A 24,647-nucleotide genomic window follows, 5' to 3' on the forward strand; every position below is an offset into this window, starting at 1 on the left:
AGCTCCAAAATTATTGATTCTTCAGCTCCCTTTTAAAGAAAAAATTATTTATGGTGTTCACGATAGCACTGCTCATACTATCCGCATAGTAAAATTTAGGAGTGAGTCTTCCTGTCAAAGGATTGCTCAGAAGGCTCAGAAATGTTCTTTTGTACGTTTTACTTTTATTTTTTAAAGATTTATGTATTTAGAGAGAGAGAGAGAGAGCGAGCGGGAGTGGGCTGGGGGGGAGAGGGAGAATCCGCAAGCAGACTGTGCTGAGTGGGGAACCCAGTGTGGGGCTCGATCCCATGGCCCTGAGATCGGTACCTGAGCTGAAATCAAGAGTCAAATGCTTAACCGACTGAGCCACCCAGGTGCCCGTTCTCTTGTACGTTTTAAAAGATAATAGAGATTCTGGGTTAAAAATCACATACAACTTGATTTTAATACTGAAACCAACTTCCTATTCCTAAAATGATTTTCTCCGCCTCCCAGTCCATTCTTGGGCATCGTCTTGGGTTTCTGTCTGCCTTAAGGGCCATTTGGGCTTACAAAGGAGAGAATAAAGGTTTTCCAAATAACATTCCCAGGGAAGTACGGAGGGAATGGTTCAGGCTCCATTTTGTGAATGGTCATCCCAACTGAGTTTGTTCGTCTGCATTCCGTCTTTGGCACCTTAATTTAAAAGGTGTTGGTCAGCACAGCTGGGGAGTACAGTTGACCTGGGCAGTCATGCAGGGGACAGAACCAGGGTGGGAGGGCAGGCCGCTTTGTTGGACCATGTTAAACCTCATGTTCCAACTTTCTTGATTCCCAAGACTCGTTTATGGTTTAGAGTAAGGGGGTGGTCAAGCAGCCCATGGTTTTCCAGGATTGTGTAGTTATTCTCAAATTTGGCCTTCAAGTGGGCTCTGCGTGTGTTTTCCTTTACAGAAACCAGCACAGGGAAGGTGCTATATTTAAGAAGTAACCATTTTATCAGACGCAGACCAAAATGGGTGAGGGTGAATGAGAAAACTCGGGGAAGCCCTTGCATGCCGCAGGTGGAAGAGGAGCTTTCCCATGTGATTATGAATCAAGGGTGTAGTTTTTTGGCTCCTTGACTTTTCGTCCCATGTGTTCAATCCACTAGCTTCTGAAAGCGAAGTTGACAAGAGTCTGTGGATTTTCATTGAATGGCCTGGGCATCCGCCAGTTCCCAGAAGGACTGGGGAGAAGCAGAGAATGGCCCCAGTGCCTGGGCCTCAGGTTACCTGGCATCAGGGCACTTAGAGCTACTGGAACACCCTTCACACTCGAATCCTCGAGTTAGTTCCTTGAGACACTGAGCTTTTCATTCCAAAAGGCAGACGAAAATATCGAAGAGCTGATTTTCTCAGAAGGTTTCGTGGAGTTTCGTAGGCACAGAATTGATTCATGGTCTGAGCTGGTCTGCAGGGAGATTGACCACGTGGGGCTCTGGGACAGGTCTAGGCAAAAAGGCAGTCATGAAGCCCATGGGGTGGTGGCCCCGTCCTCAGGTGCTTGTTCGGAGGAATTGGGTCAGAAGGCTGGCATACGTTGCTCCGGGAGCATCTAAAAATGTTTGCACACCTGGGCTTAGGGACCTAGGATATGGGTGAAATCTGGTACTGCAAAGAAGGGAGGGCAGAGGTGCTGGGATCCAGCGGTTTGGGTCCTAAATTCTTGACTTTGGCCAGCGCTCCCACTTCTTTTCCTTTCTCAGAATTAAACATCTGGCTGGGCTCTGGCCGGCTGCCAGGCTTCTCAGGTAGGGCCAGGATTACATCTGCATCTTTGCGTTTTGTCTCCAGGTTTCCGCTGAATCCAGTTCTTCCATGAACTCCAACACCCCGCTGGTAAGGATAACCACGCGCCTCTCCTCGACGGCAGACACCCCCATGTTGGCAGGGGTCTCCGAATATGAATTGCCAGAAGATCCAAAGTGGGAGTTCCCGAGAGATAAGTGAGTGCTTCTATTGGACGCATCCCCGAATGGAATCGTAGGCATAAATGGGGATGTTGGATTGACATGTTCTTTTTCTGATCCTTAGCTGCAAGGGTCATGCAACAGGAGCGAGTGAGATGCTATTTCTATATAACCAACTCATGAGAAAGAAAAGAATGGGTTTTCTCTCTCTCTCTCTCTCTCTCTCTTTTACTGGTTCTTTTAAAAAAGCTGCTAGGCACGGCTGGTCCCCAACCAAGATAGTACCTTGTTAGCACTTTTTTACTTTTTGGATAATTCAAACCTAGTCACACGGACTAAACGTAGGGCTAAATCTCATTGATAAAACAGATATGACATTCCAACTGCTGGTTATTAGAACATGACTGTTCTATAGTTCATTTCTTTGGGAGAAATTAGGTATAAAATACAAATTGCCTGAAGAATCTTCAGTCAGTGTTGCTCTTTTTTAAGGGTTGTTAATGTCCTGTGGGGCTGCAAAGGTTTGAATATGGTAGCTGACATCACATTTCCTGTGGTCCATAATATTTTCTTTACTGGATCATGTGGAGGCGTTCCAATCAAGTGTTCGTTCAGTCAGAGCATGACCACTTGGGCTCTGTTGAAGGCATTACTGGGAGCTCTTAATCTCTTGATTTGGCTTCAGGTCCATGTATTTGGGCTGTCTTGGGCGGGATTTGAATCCTGGCTCAGCTAGCCAGCGACTGGGCAACCTTGATTCTCTGAACTTCATGTTTATAAAATGATGACCATGGTATAGACCTCGCAGGACCGAGTGCAGTTCTCGGCTCATGAGTTTCCCTGTCTTGTGTTTCCCTTCATGGAGTGGTAAGCTGGGAGTTCTGAACCACAGACCCCAACAACATGGTGGTGCTAGGCAGAGAGTGTGTGAGGCAGATCCTGTGCTCCCAGCTCTCTGTCTTCTGGGCAGAACCAGCACCCAGACCCACCTTCTGAAATAAAGTGTGATGGTCCTTGAAGGCCAGCAGCTCCCTTCCAGGGTACCACTTGTAGTCCCTTGAACCTGAACCTTGGTAGTAGTGGAAGGTGGAAATCACGGACTGTCCATCTACATCACAGCAAGCGGAATGAGCTCTTGCCTTGCTTCTATGTAGCTCCCACTCCCTATTTGTCTTGACATTGGCAGTATCTCCCTGAGATTAGGTCAGAGAGGTGTTTAATTACAATAGAAGAAACTCATCCACAAATGTAGAGGTACTAAGCTAAGCTATTCTAGAGCCTGGGTCTGACGAGCTCTATTTGGAAAGAGAGGTGGCTTACAGGGCACCATGATTTTGATCCCACAGCTCTACACCAGATTTGTTCCCCAAGAGCCAGTCTGGAGATACTAATGTGCATCATAAGCTAGGACCAAAGAATTGCGCAGGTATCACTCTGTCAGGAGAGTTAGTGGAGGCCATTTCCAGTGTAGCTGTGCACCGTAGTGGAAAGACCATTCATTCATTCAGGACTTGTTTATTGAACAACAACTGGGAGGCATCAGAGAAAAACACAAAGAATGGTTTCTTTACCTGGAGAGTGTGGAAAGAGAACGGGGTAGTTTCTCCCGAAGCCACCTAGCTCCCGCCTTTGGGGGTACAAGTAGGAGGGCTCTGGCACACATTCCTGTGCGTCTAGGACTGACTTGGGCTCCTGTGATCGCACGTTATGAAATGACAGCTCTCATGTTCGGGCCCCGCGATGCTTCGGTCAACAGTGGATGTCTGTATGTGCCTAACTGTCCACTCCCACCCGGGGGGCACCCTCAGTGCAGCAAATGTGAGTGCTAAGCGTTTCAGAACGGAGTTGAGCACAGATGTAGGTGGGGCAGATTTCCAGTGAATGAAGGCTATTTAGAAGCAGTTTATTAGATTGGAGGCAGACGTGGCACAAAGAAAGGATTGTTATGCTTGTAGTAACAGGGCAGTAGGACATAAATTAGCCATTTTCCCAATGCAAATGTTTATTTTCTGCCAAGATATTAAATTTAATTTTAGTTCAGGAGAGAAACAGAATGACCTCAGCCTAGCATATACACTGCCCTCAGTCTTTGCTTAGCTTTTGTAAACCATTGTGTACTTACCATAAATACAGTTTATTTACTCAGGGCTGCTAAATGCTTTGCTGCATTATGCTTAAGTGGAAAAAAAAAACCACATTCATGAGTATGCCAAAGATTTCTCCATTCTTTCGGCTTCTAGAATGTCCAAAGACAACATGTGGCTATTAGTAGGACGTGCACCGAGCTCCTGAGCTTAGAAATACGGTTTATCATGTTCACTCTGGGTTTTCTTCATTATTAATTTTGGGTAGTTAAGGATTTCTAAACCGTTAGGCCAAAAAAGATTCCCCTCAATTTCTAGAATTTTCTTTGTCCTTTAGGGAAAAATTAGAGATTCCTTGAAATGCATTTAAAGATTCATATCATGTAACTTGGCCAGGAATGTGACCGTAAAATCCACTGGTATTTGAATAATAGTGATTTTAAAGACATCACTTCACAGAGACCAAAAAATAAGAACGGCTTTAACATTTTTTCTTTGAGACATTCTAAATTACGAATATTCAACTGGCCCGAGATCAAAAGCTCCTCATTGTTAGCACTTAGGAAAGCTGACCACCTCACTAGCAAGGATACCTTCCACAAAGAAAATAAATCGTGAACACAAACGTGAAACTTAATAGCTGTCCCGCCCGTAATTGACATTCTCTACAACGTCACTAAGAAAATACTCAAGCGCGTGTGTACCCCCGGTCTCATTAGTTCCATATGATAAATGCTCCATGCTTTTGCAAGCCGCTGAAAGATTTTTATATTTAGTTCTGGAATTTCCCCTTCACCAGATGCTGTGCTCTAATCCCCTATTTACACATTTAGGCTGACGCTGGGCAAACCTCTGGGGGAAGGTTGCTTTGGGCAAGTGGTCATGGCTGAGGCGGTGGGAATTGACAAAGAGAAGCCCAAGGAAGCAGTCACTGTGGCCGTGAAGATGTTGAAAGGTGCGTGGGGAGGGGGACGGGTGGGTGTGTGTGGGGGAAGTCTTATCAAGAATGTTCCTTTTGTGGCATGTGAACTCTATCGTGGCAGGGGGTCAGAGAGCACATAGTTGACCTAGGGGTTGAGAAGTTTTCAGTATAAATCAGCATCCTGGACAGATGATTTATCTTGAGCTGCGTGCACTTACAAGAAAGAAAAGCCAGTTTGGTTAGAAAGGGGTAGCCTCCCAGATTGTTCTTTGTCAGCTCCTTGTTGATGACCGCGATTTTTTTTTTTTCCCTCTATATTTGTATGTGCTTAGAAATATCAACTCACCTATAATTGGTTCATTTAGATGAGTCCTGGTATGCTGAATTTGGGATGCAAGCCTTAACTTAACAAATAAAGGAGGGTTGGCCTCTGGGAGGGAGGGAGGAGGCGTGGGGAGAGGAAGACACACCTTCTCTTTTGTAAGAGGAACAAAGCAGAATTGACACTAGTCCGGGAGAAGCCCTTAGAAAGCTAAGAGGGAAGGAGCAGGATCAGTGGTGGGGTTGGTGGCTGGGCAGAAACTTCTGGAACATGTGGACAGTTTCCCTGGGATGTGAGCATCGCATGGCATTCGTGGGATGACTGCCCAGCCCTGCTTCATGCCAGTGTCCAAGGAGCTTATAGCACTTCAAACGCCAGCTTCCTCCTCCGTAGTATTCTTTTAGGAGAGGAGTTCTAAGGGAATGGTTTCGTTATAAATCCTATTGTAGGGAGCTGAGAAAGGATGGAGTTTTCCCCATGTGTCCGGGCAGAGATGCCTGTGTGTTCTTGGATGCCGGTGCCTGACCACTGTGGATGCTCCCGGAGTTAGGCTTTTTCTTTTTCTTTCGTGGGCTTTGTGCGATGGTCGTCCTGTCGCTCTCCAAGTGGAGAGGTAGCAGGGTGGAACTAGTCCAAAAAAAAAAAAAAAAATTTTTTTTAAAGATGTTGATCTGAATGGCTCCCAAGGAAAGCTTGGGTGTTTTGAGCTCCTCACCTTGGGATTTGATGGGAGAGAGGCCTGTGCCCCACCAACAGAGGTGGCCCTCTGGCTTTTGTCCTGCGTGGCCGGGGTCTGCCTGTGTGCCCTCGCCCCCCTGTGCGGCAGGTGTAGGGGGCTGCGTGCCCCAAAACAGCCACCTCAGCAGCCCCTGGCCATGGACCAGGGCAAATGTGGGGAAGGCCCAGACTTCCAGCCTCTTTTGGCAAGAACTTTTGTTTGGTTTTTGGAGCTCAGAATTGGAAGTCTGGGCGTTTATTTCTCTGGATATACACAGGCTGGCCTTCCCTTTCAGGATGGAGAAGGACATCAGCCCCAGAGCCCTGTGGGGGCCCTGGCGATTTTTATAGCCAGTGAGTGGCTCACCGCAGAAGGACAGCCCTCCCTGGGCTCTCTGTGCATCTCACCTTCCAGCCAATTACATTGCTCTTCTGCTTGTGAAAGTTAAAAAGCTTTTTGCCACGTGGCTCCTGTGCATTTCCTTATTTCATTTTTTTAGTAAATGCAGTTTTCCATATCGAGTTAACTCAAAGGGAGGCACGTGGGGAAGAGTCTTGCCGCTTTGCCGAAGCTGTGAGCCCACGAATGTGAGACCTAAGCTGTTTTTCTTGAAATTAGAGAGCAGAGGTTTATAAAACTTTATGTTTTTTAGGTTGGAAATCACAGCCCCCCCCTTGGAGAAGCCTACAAAGGCATGAACCTTTGCCCACTCAAAATGCACGTGCGCACACACACACTTTTGTAAACACTTACGAGGTGCCCCCTGAACCTGTCTGTGACTTCTGTAAGGGCTCGGGTTAGCGGCATTTGGTCCAGAGAAAGTCTGTAGTGATTTGAAATGCCCCATTCTCCTCCTTTTCCTTTGTTTTCTACTCACGGTTGCTAAAGGCACCTTGAAGTTTGATACGGTTTTTTGGAGGCACCATAGATCTGCCAGAGGATGGACTGACTTCACGATAAAGTTAAACACCCCCGCGCTCGTGACGGTTGCTAGGAAAGAATTGGCCTCAGCATCAGAGACCTATATTCTCGTCTTGACTTTTGACCCCATCGACCCCAAATTAGCTATTTGACATGGATCAGGGCAGTTCCCCGTCTGGGCCTTTGCCCCCTTACCAATAAAATGAGGGAGATGATTTGGAAAGTGTTTTCTGCTTCTAAAATTCAATTTCATGCTGTTTCCACTAAGTTTTTGGCAACGAGCAGTGGCTGTCGATGGGTTAGAGAAAACTAAATGGTTTTTAATTTACCTAATGTTTGTAGATGATGCCACAGAGAAGGATCTTTCTGATTTAGTGTCAGAGATGGAGATGATGAAGATGATTGGAAAACACAAAAATATCATAAATCTCCTTGGAGCCTGTACTCAGGACGGTGAGTAGGAGGAAAAAATGCTTTCATCCAAATAATTTACACTTGAATGTTAACATCATTTTAGAAACGGTTGGACTTTTGGATCTTGCTCCTAGGGCACCTCAAGTGCATGTTTAAAGTTCTCTTTAAAATCCCCTTAGGAAGATGTTCCTGGCCATGAACACAAAGGGGGACTTTGTGGCCATACTGGGGGACTGGGGAAGGGTCGGCGGCGTTGGGTGGCTTTGGATGGGAGGACCTTCTAGAGTCCTGCTGTTTTTAGGGCATAACCTGGAGGGTGTTTAGAAAAGACGGTCTCCTTATGTTTTTGTTTTTCTAGTGCTAAGAGGGATTTCTCAAAATAAGACCCTATGGAGGGGCGCCTGGGTGGCTCAGTCAGTTAAGCGCCTGCCTTCGGCTCAGGTCATGATCCCGGGGTCCTGGGATCGAGCCCCGCATCGGGCTCCCTGCTTGGTGGGGAGTCTACTTGCCCCTCTCCCTCTGCTTCTTCTGCTCATGCTCTTTCTCCCTCTCTCTCAAATAAATACAGTCTTAAAGAAAAAAAAAGGACCCTGTGTTATGGTTGACAAATCCCTTAAAATGGGGATTGAAGAAGCCATGTCTTGCTATGGACAGCAATGGCTGAGCTCCCAAGAATAGTGCAGGGGAGGGAGAGGGTAGAATGAACGGACACGTTAACTTCCTTGGGGGAGAGGGAGCATTGACTTCTCTTCACTGGAGAGCTAACTGACACTTCGGGAATCGGTTTGATGATAATTAATAAACTTGAAGAAGCCTGTCTTTGCCTCAGCCATTTCTCCTTGAGGTCTATACCAGGAGTCGGGAGACTTTCTGTGAAGGGTGATTGTCAGTAGTTTTGGTCTTGTGGCCTTGAGGGTCTTTGTGGCAACTACTCATCTTTGCCTTTGGAGTGAGAAAGCAGCCACAGACAGTACAGAAGTGAACGGGCCTGGCTGTGTGCCAATACCATTTAATTACAAAAACAGGCAGTGGGCAGGATTTGGCCTGCAGGCTGTAGTTCGCCAGCCTCTGGTCTATGCTACGGAGAAAGGATTGCACGTGTGTGTAAGGAGACATACACAGGAATGTTCCCCGTGCAGTTTGTTACAGGCCAAACCTGCAAGCAATGTAAATGCCCATAAGTATAGGGAAATGAGTGAATAAAATGTGGCATGTTTACATGATGGAACATAGGTAGCTGTTAAAAGGAATGATCTAGATTTATTTTTATCAGCCCGACTGGGTTCCAGGACGGTAACGTGTAGGGGGAAAATGTTGCAAAGCTGTAGCTTTATTATTCATGTATGCGATTAAAAATAATAATGTTTATTGATACATATATGTATGTAAAATGGTTAAAATGAACTGGAAAAGGCAAAATTTATAGTAAGCATTGCTCTGCAGGAGGGTACAGGGGAAGAACACTCACTGCATCTCTGTCTATTCCTCTAAGACTTTTGAGGCTGTCTTGACCCGAGTGTCGATGATCATTTTGGGGGAGATGAGAATGTAGGTGTTCTATTTTTGTGTGCACTTTTCTGTATGTTTCAATTAAAAAAAAAAAAAGAGAGAAAGAAAGAAAAAAAGTAGCGGGTTGAAAGAAACAAAATGTGGCTGAGCTTCCCCGGGGCAGATCTGGGTGCGTCTTCTCAGTGAGCTTGCCCTCTCCGTCCACAGGGCCTCTCTACGTCATCGTCGAGTATGCCTCGAAAGGCAACCTCCGCGAGTACCTCCGAGCCCGAAGGCCGCCCGGGATGGAGTACTCCTATGACATTAACCGAGTTCCCGAGGAGCAGATGACCTTCAAGGACTTGGTGTCCTGCACCTACCAACTGGCAAGAGGCATGGAGTACTTGGCTTCCCAGAAAGTGAGTCCTTCACATTCTCCTCAGTTGGGTGGACTCCAGTTAAAAAGATCTGTGAAGAAAACAGGCAATTTGGACGTGCTCATTTGCTAAATCAAGCCCTTGCATGTCTTGTACAACCTGGAAAATACTTATTGCGTTATTCACATTGGGGTTTGGTGAACTCTTTAAAAGCCAGAGAAGCCTGTCATGACACTGCGGAGATGAGCAGAAAAGCTGTCTCTTCTCCTGGGATTCTGCTCTCGGTAGAGAACAGCTAGGTTAGGGGATGCTGCCTTTAATTCTCCTGAGTTTTGGGGGCTTTATTTGTTTTGGGATGAGTTTTTGGACATAGACTTGGGTGTTGTGTTTATGGTTTTAAGCTTGAAAGGGCCTTCAGTATTCTATGAATAAAGATCAGGCAAAGGGGTATTTTAGTAACACTGAGTCCTGGATATCATCTGGGTTTATTTTGTCTCATTTAGCGGGGTGACCCTTTGGCTCGAAGTTGGCCAGGTCCCCTGAGGTGAACCGTCTGCATTCCAGGCGTGCCACTTGCAATGGAACTTTAAACATCTGAGTTATTCTGAAAGCAGTTAGGCAGGTGCCCCGATGCCCCAGAGGACATCTCGGATGACCCAAGACACCCTGCTGTAGCTCACACTTCGGGGGCGGGGGGTTGCATAACTTCCTCCTTAGGCAGAGGTGGGGTCCGTTCTACCTGCGGTGGAGCTTGATGCCCATCTTTGGGTCCCCAGAGAAGTGAGATTCTCTTGTGGCCGTGGACCCCTTGTCACCGGGGGGCCCAGGCCGGGTCATGGCTCTGCCCAGTCACAGGAGTAAGGGATCTGACCACAGGGCATCAGGAATCAGGGAGGGGGGCTGCCACAACATTCTGTCTTTTGGTTTGCTTTTTATTTTCTTTTTTGTTTGTTTTTTATTTTCAAGAGAGTCCAGAGTTGAAGACTTTTTCAGATTTTTTTTTTTTCCCCGTAAAAGCTCTTACTTAACCTATAGATTTTAGGAAGCAGTTTTGTGCCTGAGATTGTGTACAGGTGCAGGAATACAGGCCAACTGAAAAATCTTTGACGTGAGGAAATGGATCAGATCCAGAATGTGGGACATTTGACAAGACATCGCTTCAAAATGTCTGCGTCACAAGAGACAAAAACCACTGGGGAGACAGTTCCAGATTAAGGGAGGCTTCAGAGACAGGTGGAAAACCATGTGTGCATGTGTGACCCTGGACTGAGCCTTGTTCAGGGTTAGGGGGGCAGCTTTTGTAAAGAACATTTAGGAACAACTGAAACTTGAATCGGGTCTACATTAGATAATATGATTGGATCGATATTAAATCTGGGGGTGGTGATAGCGGTCCTGTGTTAAGGTAGGAGATGTTTGCTCATGTGTTTAGGTGTGAGGTGTGCAGTCAGTTTTAAATGGTTCAGGCATACAAAGTATGTGTTTTGGGCTGGAGATTGTGTGTAAAGAGGGAGCCTGCATGACAGGCGATCCCAGCACACTCGGACCATCACTGTTCTGTTTCACCTTTGCTGTAGCTTTCAAGTGTTCCTAACTAACTAAACCCTAGGGAGCGTGGCCTGCCTGCACTGCTTGAGGGGACCCCCAGGGCTGAGGCGGGGGGAGGGCTGGCCACCCCCCAGGGTCCGGCCCCTCTGTACCCTTCCCTGTGTGGGAGGGGGGAAGTGTTTTTTGGACGCAGCATGGCTCTGCTATTAATACAAAAGCAGTAGGAAGGCTGGCTTGGTCATTTTATTAATCCTTCAAGCAAATATTCCGGAGCACTCCTGACTCTGGTGCTTCGTGCCCCAGGTCAGGCTCCCGTAGCGGGTGGCTGCAATGGACAGAGTCCTTGGACCTCTTGGAGCAGGAACCTCGGATGACAGCAGGAGAGATCAACAATAAGCGTGGGAATAAAAATAACGATGGGAAAGGGTGAGAGGCGTGCTGTGCACGAAACAAATTGTGGGGGGTCAGTGGGGGGTCCAGGGGGAAAGGTGGCTGGTGAGCACCCCCGCCGGGGGACAGTTGTGTGCAGCTTCTAAGGAGGGACACAGGGTGCCGGGAACAGGGTGTGCGATGTGGCTGAGCTCATTTGGGGCCTCATGGACCCAGGCCAGGCCTCTAGACTGCGCTGTAGGCTGTGCTCTCGGACTGTGGCAGGCCACCGTGGTGGGGGGAATGGGGTCAGGTTTGTGCTACAAAGCTCCCTCGGTCTTGTGCTGCTCACAACTGGTGGGTTGCAAGCTTGGTGCTGGTGTTTTGGGCTAGGGTTTATTGGCTCCCACAAGGCACTGGATAAGAAGATTGATTTTGGACAGATTTTGCTCTTGGGATGGTTGGTGATTTCCAGCCTGAGAGATTGGACGGTAGCGCAGCTGATCAGGATGAGGAAGACTCTGGGGTGGGAGGTGGTGGGAGAGGGTGGTGGGAAGAGATTCTGGTGCACAATTCAGGATGCACTTTCACCACGTGTGAGAGCCATTCAAGGGCCAGTGCGGGGCAGGAAGCTCTGGGGGCTGGCCTAAGACCTTGGGAGCCAGCAAAGGAAGTGTAGTTCCAAGGCATGGGAGGTCATCTAGCCGGGGAGAGGCAGAGAGGAGGGGGAGTAGAAAAAGCTCTCGATTTCTGGAGCTTGGCGCAAAGCACCTGATGGCGGTGGAGGCTGAAGGGACGTAGAGAGGGGAGAGGAAAGGCAGGATGTGGTTCACGGAGGCCACGGGACGGGTTTCAGGAAGGCGGAGTGTCATTCTCCTCAGAATGGGAGAGAAGAATGTGCCTTGCACCTGGCTCCTGGAGCCCGTGTGGACTCCCCATTGCTCCCCAGCCCCAAGGACTGTGAGATCCTTCCTCTTTTGGAACTACTCAGAATAGTGAAGAGGGAACTTTGTGAAAGGGGGCAATTCTCATTATTAATCAGTACCAGTTTTTGAGAGCTCAACATCTACCAGGCACAGGACGAGTGTTTTACGTACAGTATCATCCATAACCTCAGAACACTTCTGAAGTAGGTGTGATTTTAGGTTAAGGATGCTGAGGACCGTTGGGAGGTGCCAGGACACCTTTGAGCCAGGTGTGCCTGAGTCATTGTGCTCATTTCCAGGATGGGGACTTCTAGGTCCACAGAGAAAAGTCTCTGGTCCCAGACTGGCCCTTTGATTCTCCACTCACCCACCCTGTGCCCCAGCCTCCCCCACCCTGCTCTCAGGTAATCCCTGCCTCAGTGGATGGGGTGGGGGGGGACCGACAAGATGCCTTGTGTCAAGGCGTTGCTCACAGACACAGAGTGGGCCAAAAGGGAGCTTTATGTCATTAGGGCCTTGAACGGTCCCAAAGCCCTTTGCAGAAGATGGCCTGCAGTTGAAGACCTAGAACAGGTTTGAAACTGGCCGTAGATGAAGATCTTAAGAATGGTCCCCTTGAGGGGAGCTTGCTTCCAAAGACAGAGGGCTTATTCCTGACGGTGGAGTATGAAGAAGCAGGGCAAGGGCCTGCTCACACTCACGCCTCACAGCCGCCGGCGATGAGCTTGCTGGAGGCCTGCTTAAAGAACTGTTGAGTGAGCTCTCTGGCTCATTACTGATGGAATGCAATAATGAATTCGGCTCAGTAAACATTGACTGGGTCAGGCTCTGTGCTCGGTGCCGGGAATATAGAGATGAACACGCAGGGCCTGTCCTTGAGCCGCTTAAATATGTGCACGCGTGCATGCACGTGTGCGAGTGTGTTTGTGGGGAACTCGGGGGTGGGCAAGTAAAGAAACACTGTGATGTATACAGAATACAGCAAGGTAATATGGGGCATTTGAACCTTATACAAATTATGAAAGCTTTGCTGTTTTTAGTTCAAAGTACACTAATTTTTCTTTTTTACCAAATCCCAAAACCAGTCCAAGGTGTTAAACCTGAGTGGGTGTTGTTTTTGTTATTTAAAGCAGGCTCCAGCTTCCCTATCTGTGAAATGGGTGCAACCATACCCATGAGATTGCCACGCTATCGTCTGGGCCATAGGGGTGTTAGTCTTCCTTCCCTTAGTGTGACCCATGGATCTCCACTTAAGAAATGGATACCAAATGGTCTGAGGACCCTAGTTATGTAAATGGTCAGCTCTGCCCTGGAAAACAGCTCTGATTTCTGCAGATGATGGGAATTTGGCTTGATGTTAATTATTTTCTTTTTCTCGCGTGTTGGTTCCAAGTCTCTTACTGTTCAGCCCAGAGGGTGGGCGTTCGTGTCTGCTAGCATCATGGGATGTGGGAGGTTGGTGCTCGATCCTGGTTCTTGCCAAGACGATGATGGAGGTCACTGTCGTGGTATCTCTGAGTGGAGCACTCATGTGTGGTGGGAGCCCAGCGTGTGGGAATCCAGATTCTTGTGACCACACAGCTTGCCAAATGCACAGAGCTCGTGTCGGCAGGGAGCACGCCGCCGGGAGAGTTTGGCCGAGGGCTTGGAAGTTCAATTTGAAGAGGCCTCCAAACTAGGAACATGGCTCCCGCCCCGGCCGGATCCCCAGGCGGCTTCTGGAAGCTCTCACATTTCCTGCTTCCGTTCTGGCACAGGCACACCTACTTGTGGGGTTTTCCTGCTCTCCCTTTCCTGGTCTTCACCCATCCAGGGGGCCACAGAAGCGTCTAAAAACAAGGAATCGTTGGGCGGTGGGCAGGAAAAAATAACTCCTAATTTATTCTTCAGAGAGAGTGTGGCTTGCTCCTTTTTATTGGCCATGTTGTGGAGTCCCTAACTACAACCAGCCCCATTTCACCCTTGTCAAGTGGCTTGATAAGACTCTCTCCTTCATCCAGTAGTTAACACATGAGCCTGTGTCAAAGCATTTCGTAGCCATATTTGTTCACTTCCTTAGACCTTGCCTTTTCCAAAAATAGGGGCTGCTGATTGGGGAATTCTCATTACCATGTGTCATGATGAAATCTTGTGATATTGAAGTATAATACTTTACAAAAGTGTATCATTTGTAGAAAGGAAAAATGGGAGTTACAATGACCAGACCTTTCTGAGACCGAAGGGTATCAGAACTATAAATTAGCTGCCCTCTGGTGAGCGTGTCTGCATCCCCCCCCACTCCCCACCCCACCACCCTCCCCCACCCCCAGGGATTTTGTGTGAGCCGGTGTCCTCCGGGCCTGGGCCTGGGCCCGGGCCTGGGCCTGGACAGACAGGCGTTGGTCGTGATATAAGCCGGGAAAGGACATGGTCAGTTCTTAGAAACACAACTTGTGGGGAGCGTAGCAGGTGCAGTAGGGCCGAGTTTGGAAGCACAGAGACCGGTTAGGTAGGCACTGTGGCTCTCCATGGGGCTGGGGGTGGGCAGTGGTGATGTCCTGGGCTAAGTGTGGTTAGTAGTGGGGACACAGCAGGGTGGACAAATTACAGAGGCAGGTGGGAGTCAGCGTCCACAGAATTTGGGAGGAGTGTGCCGAGAATTCTGGTGTATACTTCTCGCACTGAGAGAGACCCAAGAGGGTAAGAATTAGGGGAGCAGAGACCTTGAATTTGAGGAGCCAAAGGGATGTCACAGTGGAAATGTCCCATAACCTGTGGAAGATGACAGTGAGGGTCCCAGGAGAGAGGTAGGAATTTGCAAATCTTTTGCGTGTATCTAAGCATAGAAGCCCCAGGGATATGTGGAAATATACAAAATTAATGGGACATTTCTCCTATTTTGAGGGATAGGGGAAGAGAGGAGCTGGATTGAGAGGGTGAGCCAAGAGAAGGGAGGGGATAGAACTCAAGGGGTTGGGGGGGAGGGGACCGTTTTTTTAAAAGGAGCACGAAATCAACAGTGTCCAGAGCTGCAGAGGGAAACATTGAGGCATTAGAAGAGCTCACTTGGGTCTGACAAGAGGTTCCTCATATACTTTTGGGAGGGGCAGGGATGGAAACAGAATGTTTGTGGGTGGACCAGGAGGTCGTTGTGGTGTTGGGAGTTCCACCAGCTCTTCTGAAAGTCTGGCTGTAAAGGGCGGGAGAGTTAAGTGTTGAGATAAAAGATTTTAGAATTAATCTAGCACAGATCTCGTGCTAGGAAGGACGCCAGTGTTGTTGGTCGTTTGCAGGTAAAAGAGGATTGGCTGCTTGGTGTCTCTTTGCTCTTTGAAATGATTGGGGCCTTGGTTTTTTAGTTACTTTGAATTAGAAAAGAAATACCATCTTTTTGACTTAAGGTGTACTTTCTGTCTGCATTGTAAGAAGTGAGTATATTTTCTCTTTATTCTTGAAACATTTTGAAATGAGTTCTTTCTTGATTTCAGTGTATTCATCGGGATTTAGCTGCCAGAAATGTTTTGGTAACAGAAAACAATGTCATGAAAATAGCAGACTTTGGACTGGCCAGGGATATCAACAATATAGACTATTACAAAAAGACCACAAACGTAAGTCTACGGCAGCACTGTGGTGGAAGGGAGGGAGGGGTGGTGGTGGCACGGAATGTTCCAGATGAAAGATAATAGGCGTTCATTCCTCTGCCCTTTATCTCTGTTCTTTTGCTGTATTCTTGACAAACTTCTCAATAAGCAAATTTCAGCTGTAGTTAAGATACTTTTAGTAAATGTGAAACAGCCTTGTATATAGAATGATCGGCAGCCTCTCTGGTCTTCATCAGGCTCTTTGTCAAGAACTTCCCTAGCCAAGACTAGAGCTTGGGAGTTTCTGGATTAATTTTTGCCTAGAAGGTGGTCAGGGTGTGTCTGTGTGCGAGGCAGATCGAGGATGATGAGAGTCCAAAGAGACGGCACTGTACTCATGTGCCCAAATCTGTGCATCTTGCATGTTACGTGTCGGCCCTGCTGGACCTTATTTCTGCTCTAATGACTGACCATTGAAAATCATTAGCGTCAGCTCTCAAATAGGGCACAGCCTGTCGAGCCAGCAAAAGTAAACTGGTTTTAATCTAGTGGTTTTTACCTTTTCTTCCCCCCACACTTGCAGGGGCGACTTCCAGTCAAGTGGATGGCCCCAGAAGCCCTTTTTGACCGAGTGTACACCCACCAGAGTGACGTGTAAGTAACTCCCTTCTCTCCGGCTTCTCCCTCGGGTTGAGCTGCGAAAATAACTGTTCATCTTTCTTCATTCTTTGGTGTCTGTTGTATTTCACACGTTGATAGAAGGTGCAGGAGCCAGCCTTAGAAAGGACGGATTTTATGGTAGGCTGGTAACCAATGCGCTGTTACTAATCTGCCCGGCTTCAAAGTGCACGGGAGGTGTAACTTCGAACGTCGTCCTGCCAGGGAGGAAGTGCCCCCCCGGCCCCGAACCTCGTCCTGCTGTGGAAGTACCCCCCACCCCCAACTTACTCACGGATCTACGACTACAAAGCTGCTGTCTCATTTGCCAGGCCGTTGGCATGTTCTTTGCTCCCCGAAAGAAGGAATTTTGAAACTTTTCCTACTTGAGGGTGGTTTGTCATACTCCCCCCATCTCAGGTTTGTCCTCGTGGGGACAGGCTGAGTGGGGCAGAGTCTGCTCAGGTGATCTCCACGGGCCCGCTTCTTCTGTTTATCCTTTGAAAAGATCTGATCTCGGCCCGGCACCCTTGTTGACATTACAGGAACAGTGAAAACTCTATAATATTCTCATTATGATACACTTAAAAATACTCATTTCCAAACCTAAAATTCTAAAATATCAGCTGGAGGGGCAGGCTCCAACTGATATTTTAGAATTTTAGGTTTGGAAATTAGTTTGGAAGAAGTCACCCTGGTGGGAAGCTGGGGGGAAGGTACAGAGCATCTTTCTGTACTTTTTTCCCCCAAGGTCCTGCGAGTCTATAATTAGTCCAAAATAAAAAGTTAAAAAAAAAAACAACAGTTGAGCTATTTTTATTTATGTGACCAGGATGCTCCCCAGGATAGGCCTGGTGTCGCAGCCGGCCCCCTTTAGCAGTCCTAGAAGGAAGGTGTTGCAAGTCCCGGTTATGTCAGGAGTCAGCTGCCTGCATTGTGCCCCCACTTTTGCTCCACACAAAACTGGGGAAGAGTTTCATTTCTCACCCCAAACCCAAAGAGAGTCGGGAAGGGTGTGTGTCAAGAGAGCCTCAGTGACATAGGTAAATGCAGGAGTCTTGGCTCCATTACCCCAGGAACTGTGAGTATCCTGAACGAGGCTCAGAAAGTCCAGCCGTGGGTCTCCGTGAGGTCAGGTACCCGTGGTCCCCTGAGAGAGGTTTTCAGTTTCTGCTGTAGGAAACTCGTCCAGGGCACGGGATTCCTTCATCCCCATCCCAGCCTGATGCCCACTCCCTCCATGACCCTAGTGAGTCATGAACCTTTTGTGCTCTCAGATGCTCCAACTGGCCACACTTGGCGGCTGTTTACCTTGCAGAGTTGGCTTGCTGGCCTTACTCGGTCAGCAGCCCATACTGGTGGGTCACGGTCCAGGGGCGTCGGGCACAGAGGCTGTTGGAAGAGCTGGACGGGAGCATGAAGAGTTCTGCAGCTTAGGAGCTGACATCCTCACGTTGCTAACACCGCATTTAAGGACAAGTCACCTCATTTGAGAGTGTCAGAATGAAAAAGCAACCACCCCAAATCTCTACCAGAAAAAAAGAGGGATGGTTTCCCACCCCTACTCTGTTGTCTGTTGATGGAAAACTCCATGGGAACGTCCCTCCCCTCGTTCGCATTTGGGGAGGATGCTCCTTCGGGGCAGGGAGGGGCCTGTGGGATGAACTGCAGGAGGGTTCAGTCCATTTGTCTTTGAACATGAGAAGTGAGTGGGCGTTTACTTTATTCACTGGGCACATTTGGGTTTTGGGGATTCAGGTGGGTTGGTAACACTGTTTTCTGTCTTCCTTGCAGGTGGTCCTTCGGGGTGTTAATGTGGGAGATTTTCACGTTAGGGGGCTCACCCTACCCAGGGATTCCAGTGGAGGAACTTTTTAAGCTGCTTAAGGAAGGACACCGGATGGATAAGCCAGCAAACTGCACCAATGAACTGTAAGGACCGTTGTCTCTCCTGATACCCAGCGGACCCACCATGCCATTAACTCTTCTCCTGACTTATTTCGGGTTTCCCAAGGCCCCTGGTTTTCCATACAGGCCCTAAGAAGATTTACTGCTGAAGCTTTCTGGGCCCAGTCCCAGGACTGGGGTGGATGGTTACACTGATGGCCATAACCGTCCAAAAGAGAGAACATCATCCCGAGGCGTATGGAGTGAGCTTTGATCAGGGCATTGGGCCCCCTGGCTGAGGGCTTCTGACTTTCGAGAGCGAGACGCAGCAATCTTCCTGGGCCACCAGGCTGTGCTTTGCTATTGTCTTCTCAGATGGACAGGGAGAAAGATCTGGCCTTTTCTCATACACAAGCTGGAAAGCCGTGGGCCTGCCCGGCCTTTCCTCACGGCTTACGCCTGCCCCCAGCACGGCCAGGGGGCATGGGCGAACACTGAAAGTTGCTCTTCTAGATTGGAATTGACCACACGTCTTCAGAGCAAACTGGGGTCTGGTTACCTCTGTTTTACCCATAGTTGAGCACAGAGAATTAAGAACGTGCCCAGGTCCCAGATCTGGCTATAAAACCATGAGCTCGTTTCGAGAAAAGCCTGCCCCACACTTCAAGTGGAATTATGTTGTGTTTGTGACATGCGTCTTGTGCAGTAGAATCAGTGCTTTGAAAGGGAGTCTCTCTTCCCAACCCCCCCCAGGATTAACTAAGAAGAGTGATTGTCCCGGAGACTGTGGTCTATTGTGTATCGTTTCATGGGGATTTTATATCCGTAATCCCATGGGTGCTTTTCACTGTACAGTGGACATCTGATGAATGGCCACATTTTATAGTATATTATATAAAGGTATTTATTGTGCTGCCTGTCATTCCTATTGCCTTTTCTAATATGGAGGGTCTGTCGAAACCCATAATCAAGATAAGGCCTGGGACCCTAGGCCTGTCCAGGAGTTAATCAGGAAGTTAATGTGCAGCCCAGGGATAGCAGATTAATTCATAAAAACCTTACCTTAAAGTTGTGGTTTCCAAACTTCATTTTTTTTTAAACTGAGGAACCTTTGTCCTCTGCAGTCATTAAAATAAAACCCAAAGTGTCAGGGAGAAGAATGTGTAGCTGTTTTGGTCGGGAGGAGGAGTTGGGGGCGGGGGGGGCGGGGTGTGCTGGGGAGAGACCGGAGACCGGGTTGCTCCTAGAAGGTTTTTCCTTCAGCATCTCGAAGTGCCAGAAAGATGTGCTACTTCTGTGTGTGTCACTGTCACAGACGCAAGTCAGCAGCAAAGACGTAGAAATAAGTCTTGATGGCCTATGCCACTATCCTAAAACGTTTGGGGTGAAGTGATGTTTTTGTAGCTCAAAGTGCCTTTCAGAGGAACCAAGCAGTGAATTTTTTGGGAAAGCAAATAACTGCCTTCTAATTTGGAAAGTTCTGATACATGTTCATAATTTAGGACGTTATCTCCCAAGTGCCTGTTAACACTGGCTTATAGCCGTGCACCTAGTACTTACAAAATGAATTCACCAGGAAATCCATTTCCCCAGGTATATGATGATGAGGGACTGTTGGCATGCGGTGCCCTCCCAGAGGCCGACGTTCAAACAGTTGGTAGAGGACTTGGATCGGATTCTCACTCTCACAACCAATGAGGTAAGAACCCTCTTCCAGAAGCCTGTGGTCCTTTCTTGGGAGGCCAGTGCGGCTTTTTCAATGCAACCTCCCCTGTCGGAGTCTGTGGTAGAGATTATCATTTTTCCACAGGGGTCAGACAGAGTTAAAATATGTGCAGTTTTGAGAGTTCTGACTCATGAAACCAGACCGAGGGCCCTACTTGAGGCTGCCCCCGTCTCTGTGGCCTTTGGGTAGTGGGTCCAGGTTGTGGTATGCTGGACAATGTGGAGGCAAGAGAAATAGCAGCATTTGGGTTTGCATGTGAGGAGCTTGGGTTTCTGTGCTGCTTGGATTCGGCTCCTAACGTAGGAGTTGCTGCCGTTCTGTTAACTGGCGGGCTTCGCTGGAAGCAGTGAGGTTCTGCCAGTCTAGCTTCACACGCACGGCAGTGTCCACTGTGACCCTGTTTGGGAATGGCGTGGGGCATGTGGTCTCTATACACACAGTTCCGTGTAATGAGGGACTTGTGATATTTTTTTTTAATATTTATTTATTTGAGAGAGAGAGAGAGCAAGAGAGGGAACCGGGGGAGGGGTAGAGGGAGAGAGAGAGAGAGAATGAATCTCCAGCAGAGACTCCTTGCTGAGCCCAGCGCCTGACTCGGGTCTCTATCTCAGGACCCTTGAGACCAAGACCTGAGCTGAAATCAAGAGTCAGACGCTTAACTGACTGAGCCACCCAGGCGCCCTGGGACTTGTGATTTTTAAGTGAAAGCTTTTACCTTTTGTTAAAATATTTTTCTATAAAATATTTGTAATCTGTACCAACGAGAGAAACACTCCTCTGTCCCTCACTGCGTGATTTCAGTCATGGTAGTGCTTGCTTCAGTATGCAGATAGAGTGGTCTCTGGTAGAGAGTGTCTGATCTGAGCAGGAATGATGAGAAACCCATCGAGGTCAGAAGAATCCCACAAAAAATTGTTAATGAATGAATTTGAGATATTTAATGAGGGTGCAGCAAGCAGTCTTCCTTCAAACAGGAAAAAAAAAACCTCCCCCAAACCCAGTTACCTTAACAACAACAAAAAGATGTTAAAGTTGCTTGAATAAAAATAATACATTTAATGTATTTTTGAATACATTTAATAGTTTCAGAATGATTTTTTTTAAATCAAATGTTGTGATATGAAGCCTTAAGCCAGCAACATTATCTTGTGTGTCTAACTGTAGCTGATAAAAGGAGAGATTGCGTTTAAATGAATACAGCTGACCTTCAGAAGTTGAAAGGAAAGGAACAGTTCAAGGGGGAAAAAAAGCAACTTTCTTCTCCTGCCAAAATTGTTGTTTCTAGTGTAAGTTCCTTTAACCCTAGACTTGGAATCCACTGATACACCTCTTTTCCCCCCATCAGATCTGAACATTTATGGCTGCATTTAGAAACTGGGAAAGCACTAATGTTCCATTTTACTGGTCCTAAGTCCATGCTCAATGCTCTTTATTTGTATATTTAAATTTAAAGTGGGTCCATTCATACTGAAATTTACATCTAGCATCCTAAAATAAAAAAGCAGAATGCCATATTGTCTAACGGATATAAAAATCGAAGTTTCTTTCCTTCTGAAAATCATTCCCATATGCTTGAGAAAAATGGTTCCATTTAGGACAAAATTTCATTTTTATCATTGTAAGCAAAAAGTTCTCTTTTGATGTGGTGGGCGTGTTTGTTTCCAGTTGTGCGGTTAATGCTGATGTTGTTGGAACTGACACATCCCCCATTCTTGGATGGGGACTTTTTCCCTTGCCAAACCTGGTGATGAATTATAGTGGGTTTTTTTTTTTTTCCAGTTTTTTTTTGGGGGGGGTGTCTTTTTAAAATGTTGAGGTCCCAACATTCTGCGGGCTCTTTTCTGATAACACCCGGGCTGGCTGTGCTGTGGTCTCAGCAAAACCACACATCCTGGACTCTCACTGGCTTCAGGGTGTGGGTGCAGAACCACCCCAGTGTGTCAGCCCAGTAGGGCCAGCGACACCCAGAAGTTCCTCGGTTTAGAAATCTTGCCAGAGTTTCCAAGCAAGGGTCTGCGAACCTCATCAGTAAAGGGCCAGATAGTAAACATTTTTTATCTCTGGGAGCTGAACTATTCAGGTCAGCTGTCAAGGCGAGAAAACAGTTATGGACAATATGTCAATGAGTGTGTCTATGTTCTGGGTAAAACTTGATGGACCCTAGCATTTAAATTTTGTATGACTTTTATGTCCTTTTATGTCATTTTAATGCCATGAGATAGTACTCTTCTTTTGATTCCCCTGCCCGCCCCCCCCGCCCCCCGTTGAAAAATGTTAAAACATTTTAGCTCATGTTTCAAAACATGTTTTTGCTCATGGGCCACACAAGACCAGGCAATGGGCTCTCACGCTGCCATAAGTTGGAGGAGATGTTATCCTGGGTCATCCAGGGGGCTCTCTTCCATAGCAACCCCAACAGAGGCTGTAGGGAGCAGAAAAGACCCTTTTGAATTTCAAACTCTTCTTTAACAGTCCATTATGGATTTAACATACACGAGTACCTCCGAGCCTTTTCTGAACCTGTTTACATTTTCCACTCGGAGAGCTTCTGAGAGTAATGAATTACATCTGTGAAATTACCCGCTGAATGGAGACAGATTCCCCCTAAATTATCCTAGAAACTGCAATAGTAAAATGTAATTCGTAAAATAAATATTCATGGTCTCAACTATTTTAAGGGGTCCCCGGAATCCATAACACGTTACGTGTTTTTCATTTTGCGGGGGCTCGGATTTGAACAGTGTGCTCCCCCTTGAGGAGGCGCGTAGCAAGCCGCTTTTTGGGGGTCTGTGTGAGTGGACTGGAGTGCTCAGCATTTTCCCATTCCCTCCTTGCCTCTTGTTTGTTCATGATGGATTGTAAGAGAAGGGTTAAGGGCAGCCTAGAGTCAATAAAAGGGGGGGGTGTCTCGAGGAGATCTTTATGGGAGCGGGGGGGTGCTAGGTCTCTGAGTCTTCAGCTCCGATAGAGCGTCTCGAGAGCCTGCATTTGAAATAAAGGTCTTCTCTTCCCTTCTTTCAGGAATACTTGGACCTCAGTCAACCTCTCGAACCGTATTCACCTTGTTATCCTGACCCGAGATGAAATAAAACGTCTCTCTTCCCTTCTTTCAGGAATACTTGGACCTCAGTCAGCCTCTCGAACAGTATTCACCTAGTTACCCTGACACAAGGAGTTCTTGTTCTTCAGGAGACGATTCTGTTTTCTCTCCGGACCCCATGCCTTACGAACCCTGCCTTCCTCAGTACCCACATGTAAACGGCAGAGTTAAAACATGAATGAGCTTGTCCTTCCGTTCCCACACAGGACAGCACCAGGGAGCTAGCCACACGAGCAGGGAGGCCATGCCTCCAGGAGCTTGTTGGCTCCGCTTGTATATATGGATCAGAGGAGTAAATAATCGGAAAAGTAATCGGCACACGTGTAAAGAATTTATACAGTTGGAAACTTGTAATCTTCACCTGGAGAAGAAGAATGTTTCTGGGGCCATGGACTGCCATGGGCCACCACGCGCCCACGACCCACTGTGGGTACTGGCTGTGGACCAGCTGGACTTGAGGCAAACTTAGGTTCTGCCTTCCTTGTGAATTTTGTAATAATAGGAGAAAATATATGTCAGCACACACAACGGCACAACTGCAGTATATAAGTGCTGGATGTATGTAAATATATTCAAATTATGTATAAATATATATTATATATTTACAAGGAATTATTTTTTGTATTGATTTTAAATGGATGTCCCAATGCACCTAGAAAATTGGTCTCTCTTTTTGTAATAGCTATTTCCTAAATGCTGTTCTTACACAGAATTTCTTAATTTTCACCGAGCAGAGGTGGAAGAATACTTTTGCTTTCAGGGAAAATGGTATAACATTAATTTATTAATGAATTGGTAATATACAAAACAATTAATCATTTATAGTTTTGTGGGTTTTTTTTGTTTTTGTTTTGTAATTTAAGTGGCGTTTCTTTGCAAGCAGCACCTCGGACTAGTCAATCTATTGCTTGGACTTAACTAGTTATCAGATTCTTTGAAAAGAGGAGTATTTACAGAATATGACTAATTTGGGGAAAATGAAGTTTTGATTTATTTGTTTTAAACCCTGCTGTCAGATGGTTGTTCTTACACCACCAAAATGCCAAGAGGAAACAAACCCATTAATAAGAGAGTATTTTGTTTTGCTGTTCAGCTCTGTCATTGGGCCCAAGGAACATTTAACTGGACTTCCCAAGACAAATGGGACCAGCGTTCTCTTAAAAAGATGCCTTAATCCATTCCTTGAGGATGGACCTTAGTTGAGATGATAGCCGACTGTCCTCCCCGGCAGCTGGTCTTCTGCGCTGAGTTGCACGTTAATCAGATTAGCCTGTATTCTCCTCAGTGGATTTTGATCATGGCTTCCAGATTCATTGGCGTTAGAGAAGGCTTTTAGAATTGAAACCCTGAGTTGTTCTACTGATAGTCTTTGGAGACACTTCCATCTTTTTAAGGGATTGCTTCTGTCTAATTCTGGCAGGACCTCACCAAAAGATTGGGCCTCATACCAGCGTCAGACACAACGTTGCCATGTTGTGCGTTCTGTATGAAAGGATTGTGTTTTGCTTTGGAAACACCTACTCACTCTGCTATAGTCATGCCACGTGCAGATTACACTGATTCTACTTGTTACAAATTGGAGAAAGTATTTAATAAATCCTGTTAATTTTTATACTGACAATAAAAAATGTTTCTACAGATATTAATGTTAACAAGACAAAATAAATGTCACGCAGCTTATTTTTTTAAGACTCGTGTCTCACCAAATGGTTT

General features: G+C 47.0%; 1 protein-coding gene across 2 annotated transcripts in view; it reads left to right on the top strand.

Annotated features, from left to right (window-relative positions):
- The window catches only part of FGFR2 (fibroblast growth factor receptor 2), a 95,324-nt gene extending 72,212 nt beyond the window's left edge, over nt 1-23,112 (top strand). For both annotated transcript variants that reach the window (XM_028121757.2, XM_088020088.1), the window contains 9 exons: nt 1,797-1,948; nt 4,830-4,951; nt 7,222-7,332; nt 9,010-9,200; nt 15,469-15,591; nt 16,148-16,218; nt 18,016-18,153; nt 19,702-19,807; nt 22,948-23,112. In XM_028121757.2, coding sequence (XP_027977558.2) covers nt 1,797-1,948; nt 4,830-4,951; nt 7,222-7,332; nt 9,010-9,200; nt 15,469-15,591; nt 16,148-16,218; nt 18,016-18,153; nt 19,702-19,807; nt 22,948-23,112 — 1,179 coding nt within the window. The remainder of the gene's footprint in view (nt 1-1,796; nt 1,949-4,829; nt 4,952-7,221; nt 7,333-9,009; nt 9,201-15,468; nt 15,592-16,147; nt 16,219-18,015; nt 18,154-19,701; nt 19,808-22,947) is intronic.
- Nucleotides 23,113-24,647: the final 1,535 nt, after the last annotated feature.

Source organism: Eumetopias jubatus, unplaced genomic scaffold, assembly GCF_037043125.1.
Source record: "Eumetopias jubatus isolate StellerSeaLion01/CBP00866 unplaced genomic scaffold, mEumJub1_p1.0 scaffold_17, whole genome shotgun sequence".
Taxonomy (NCBI): Eukaryota; Metazoa; Chordata; class Mammalia; order Carnivora; family Otariidae; genus Eumetopias; species Eumetopias jubatus.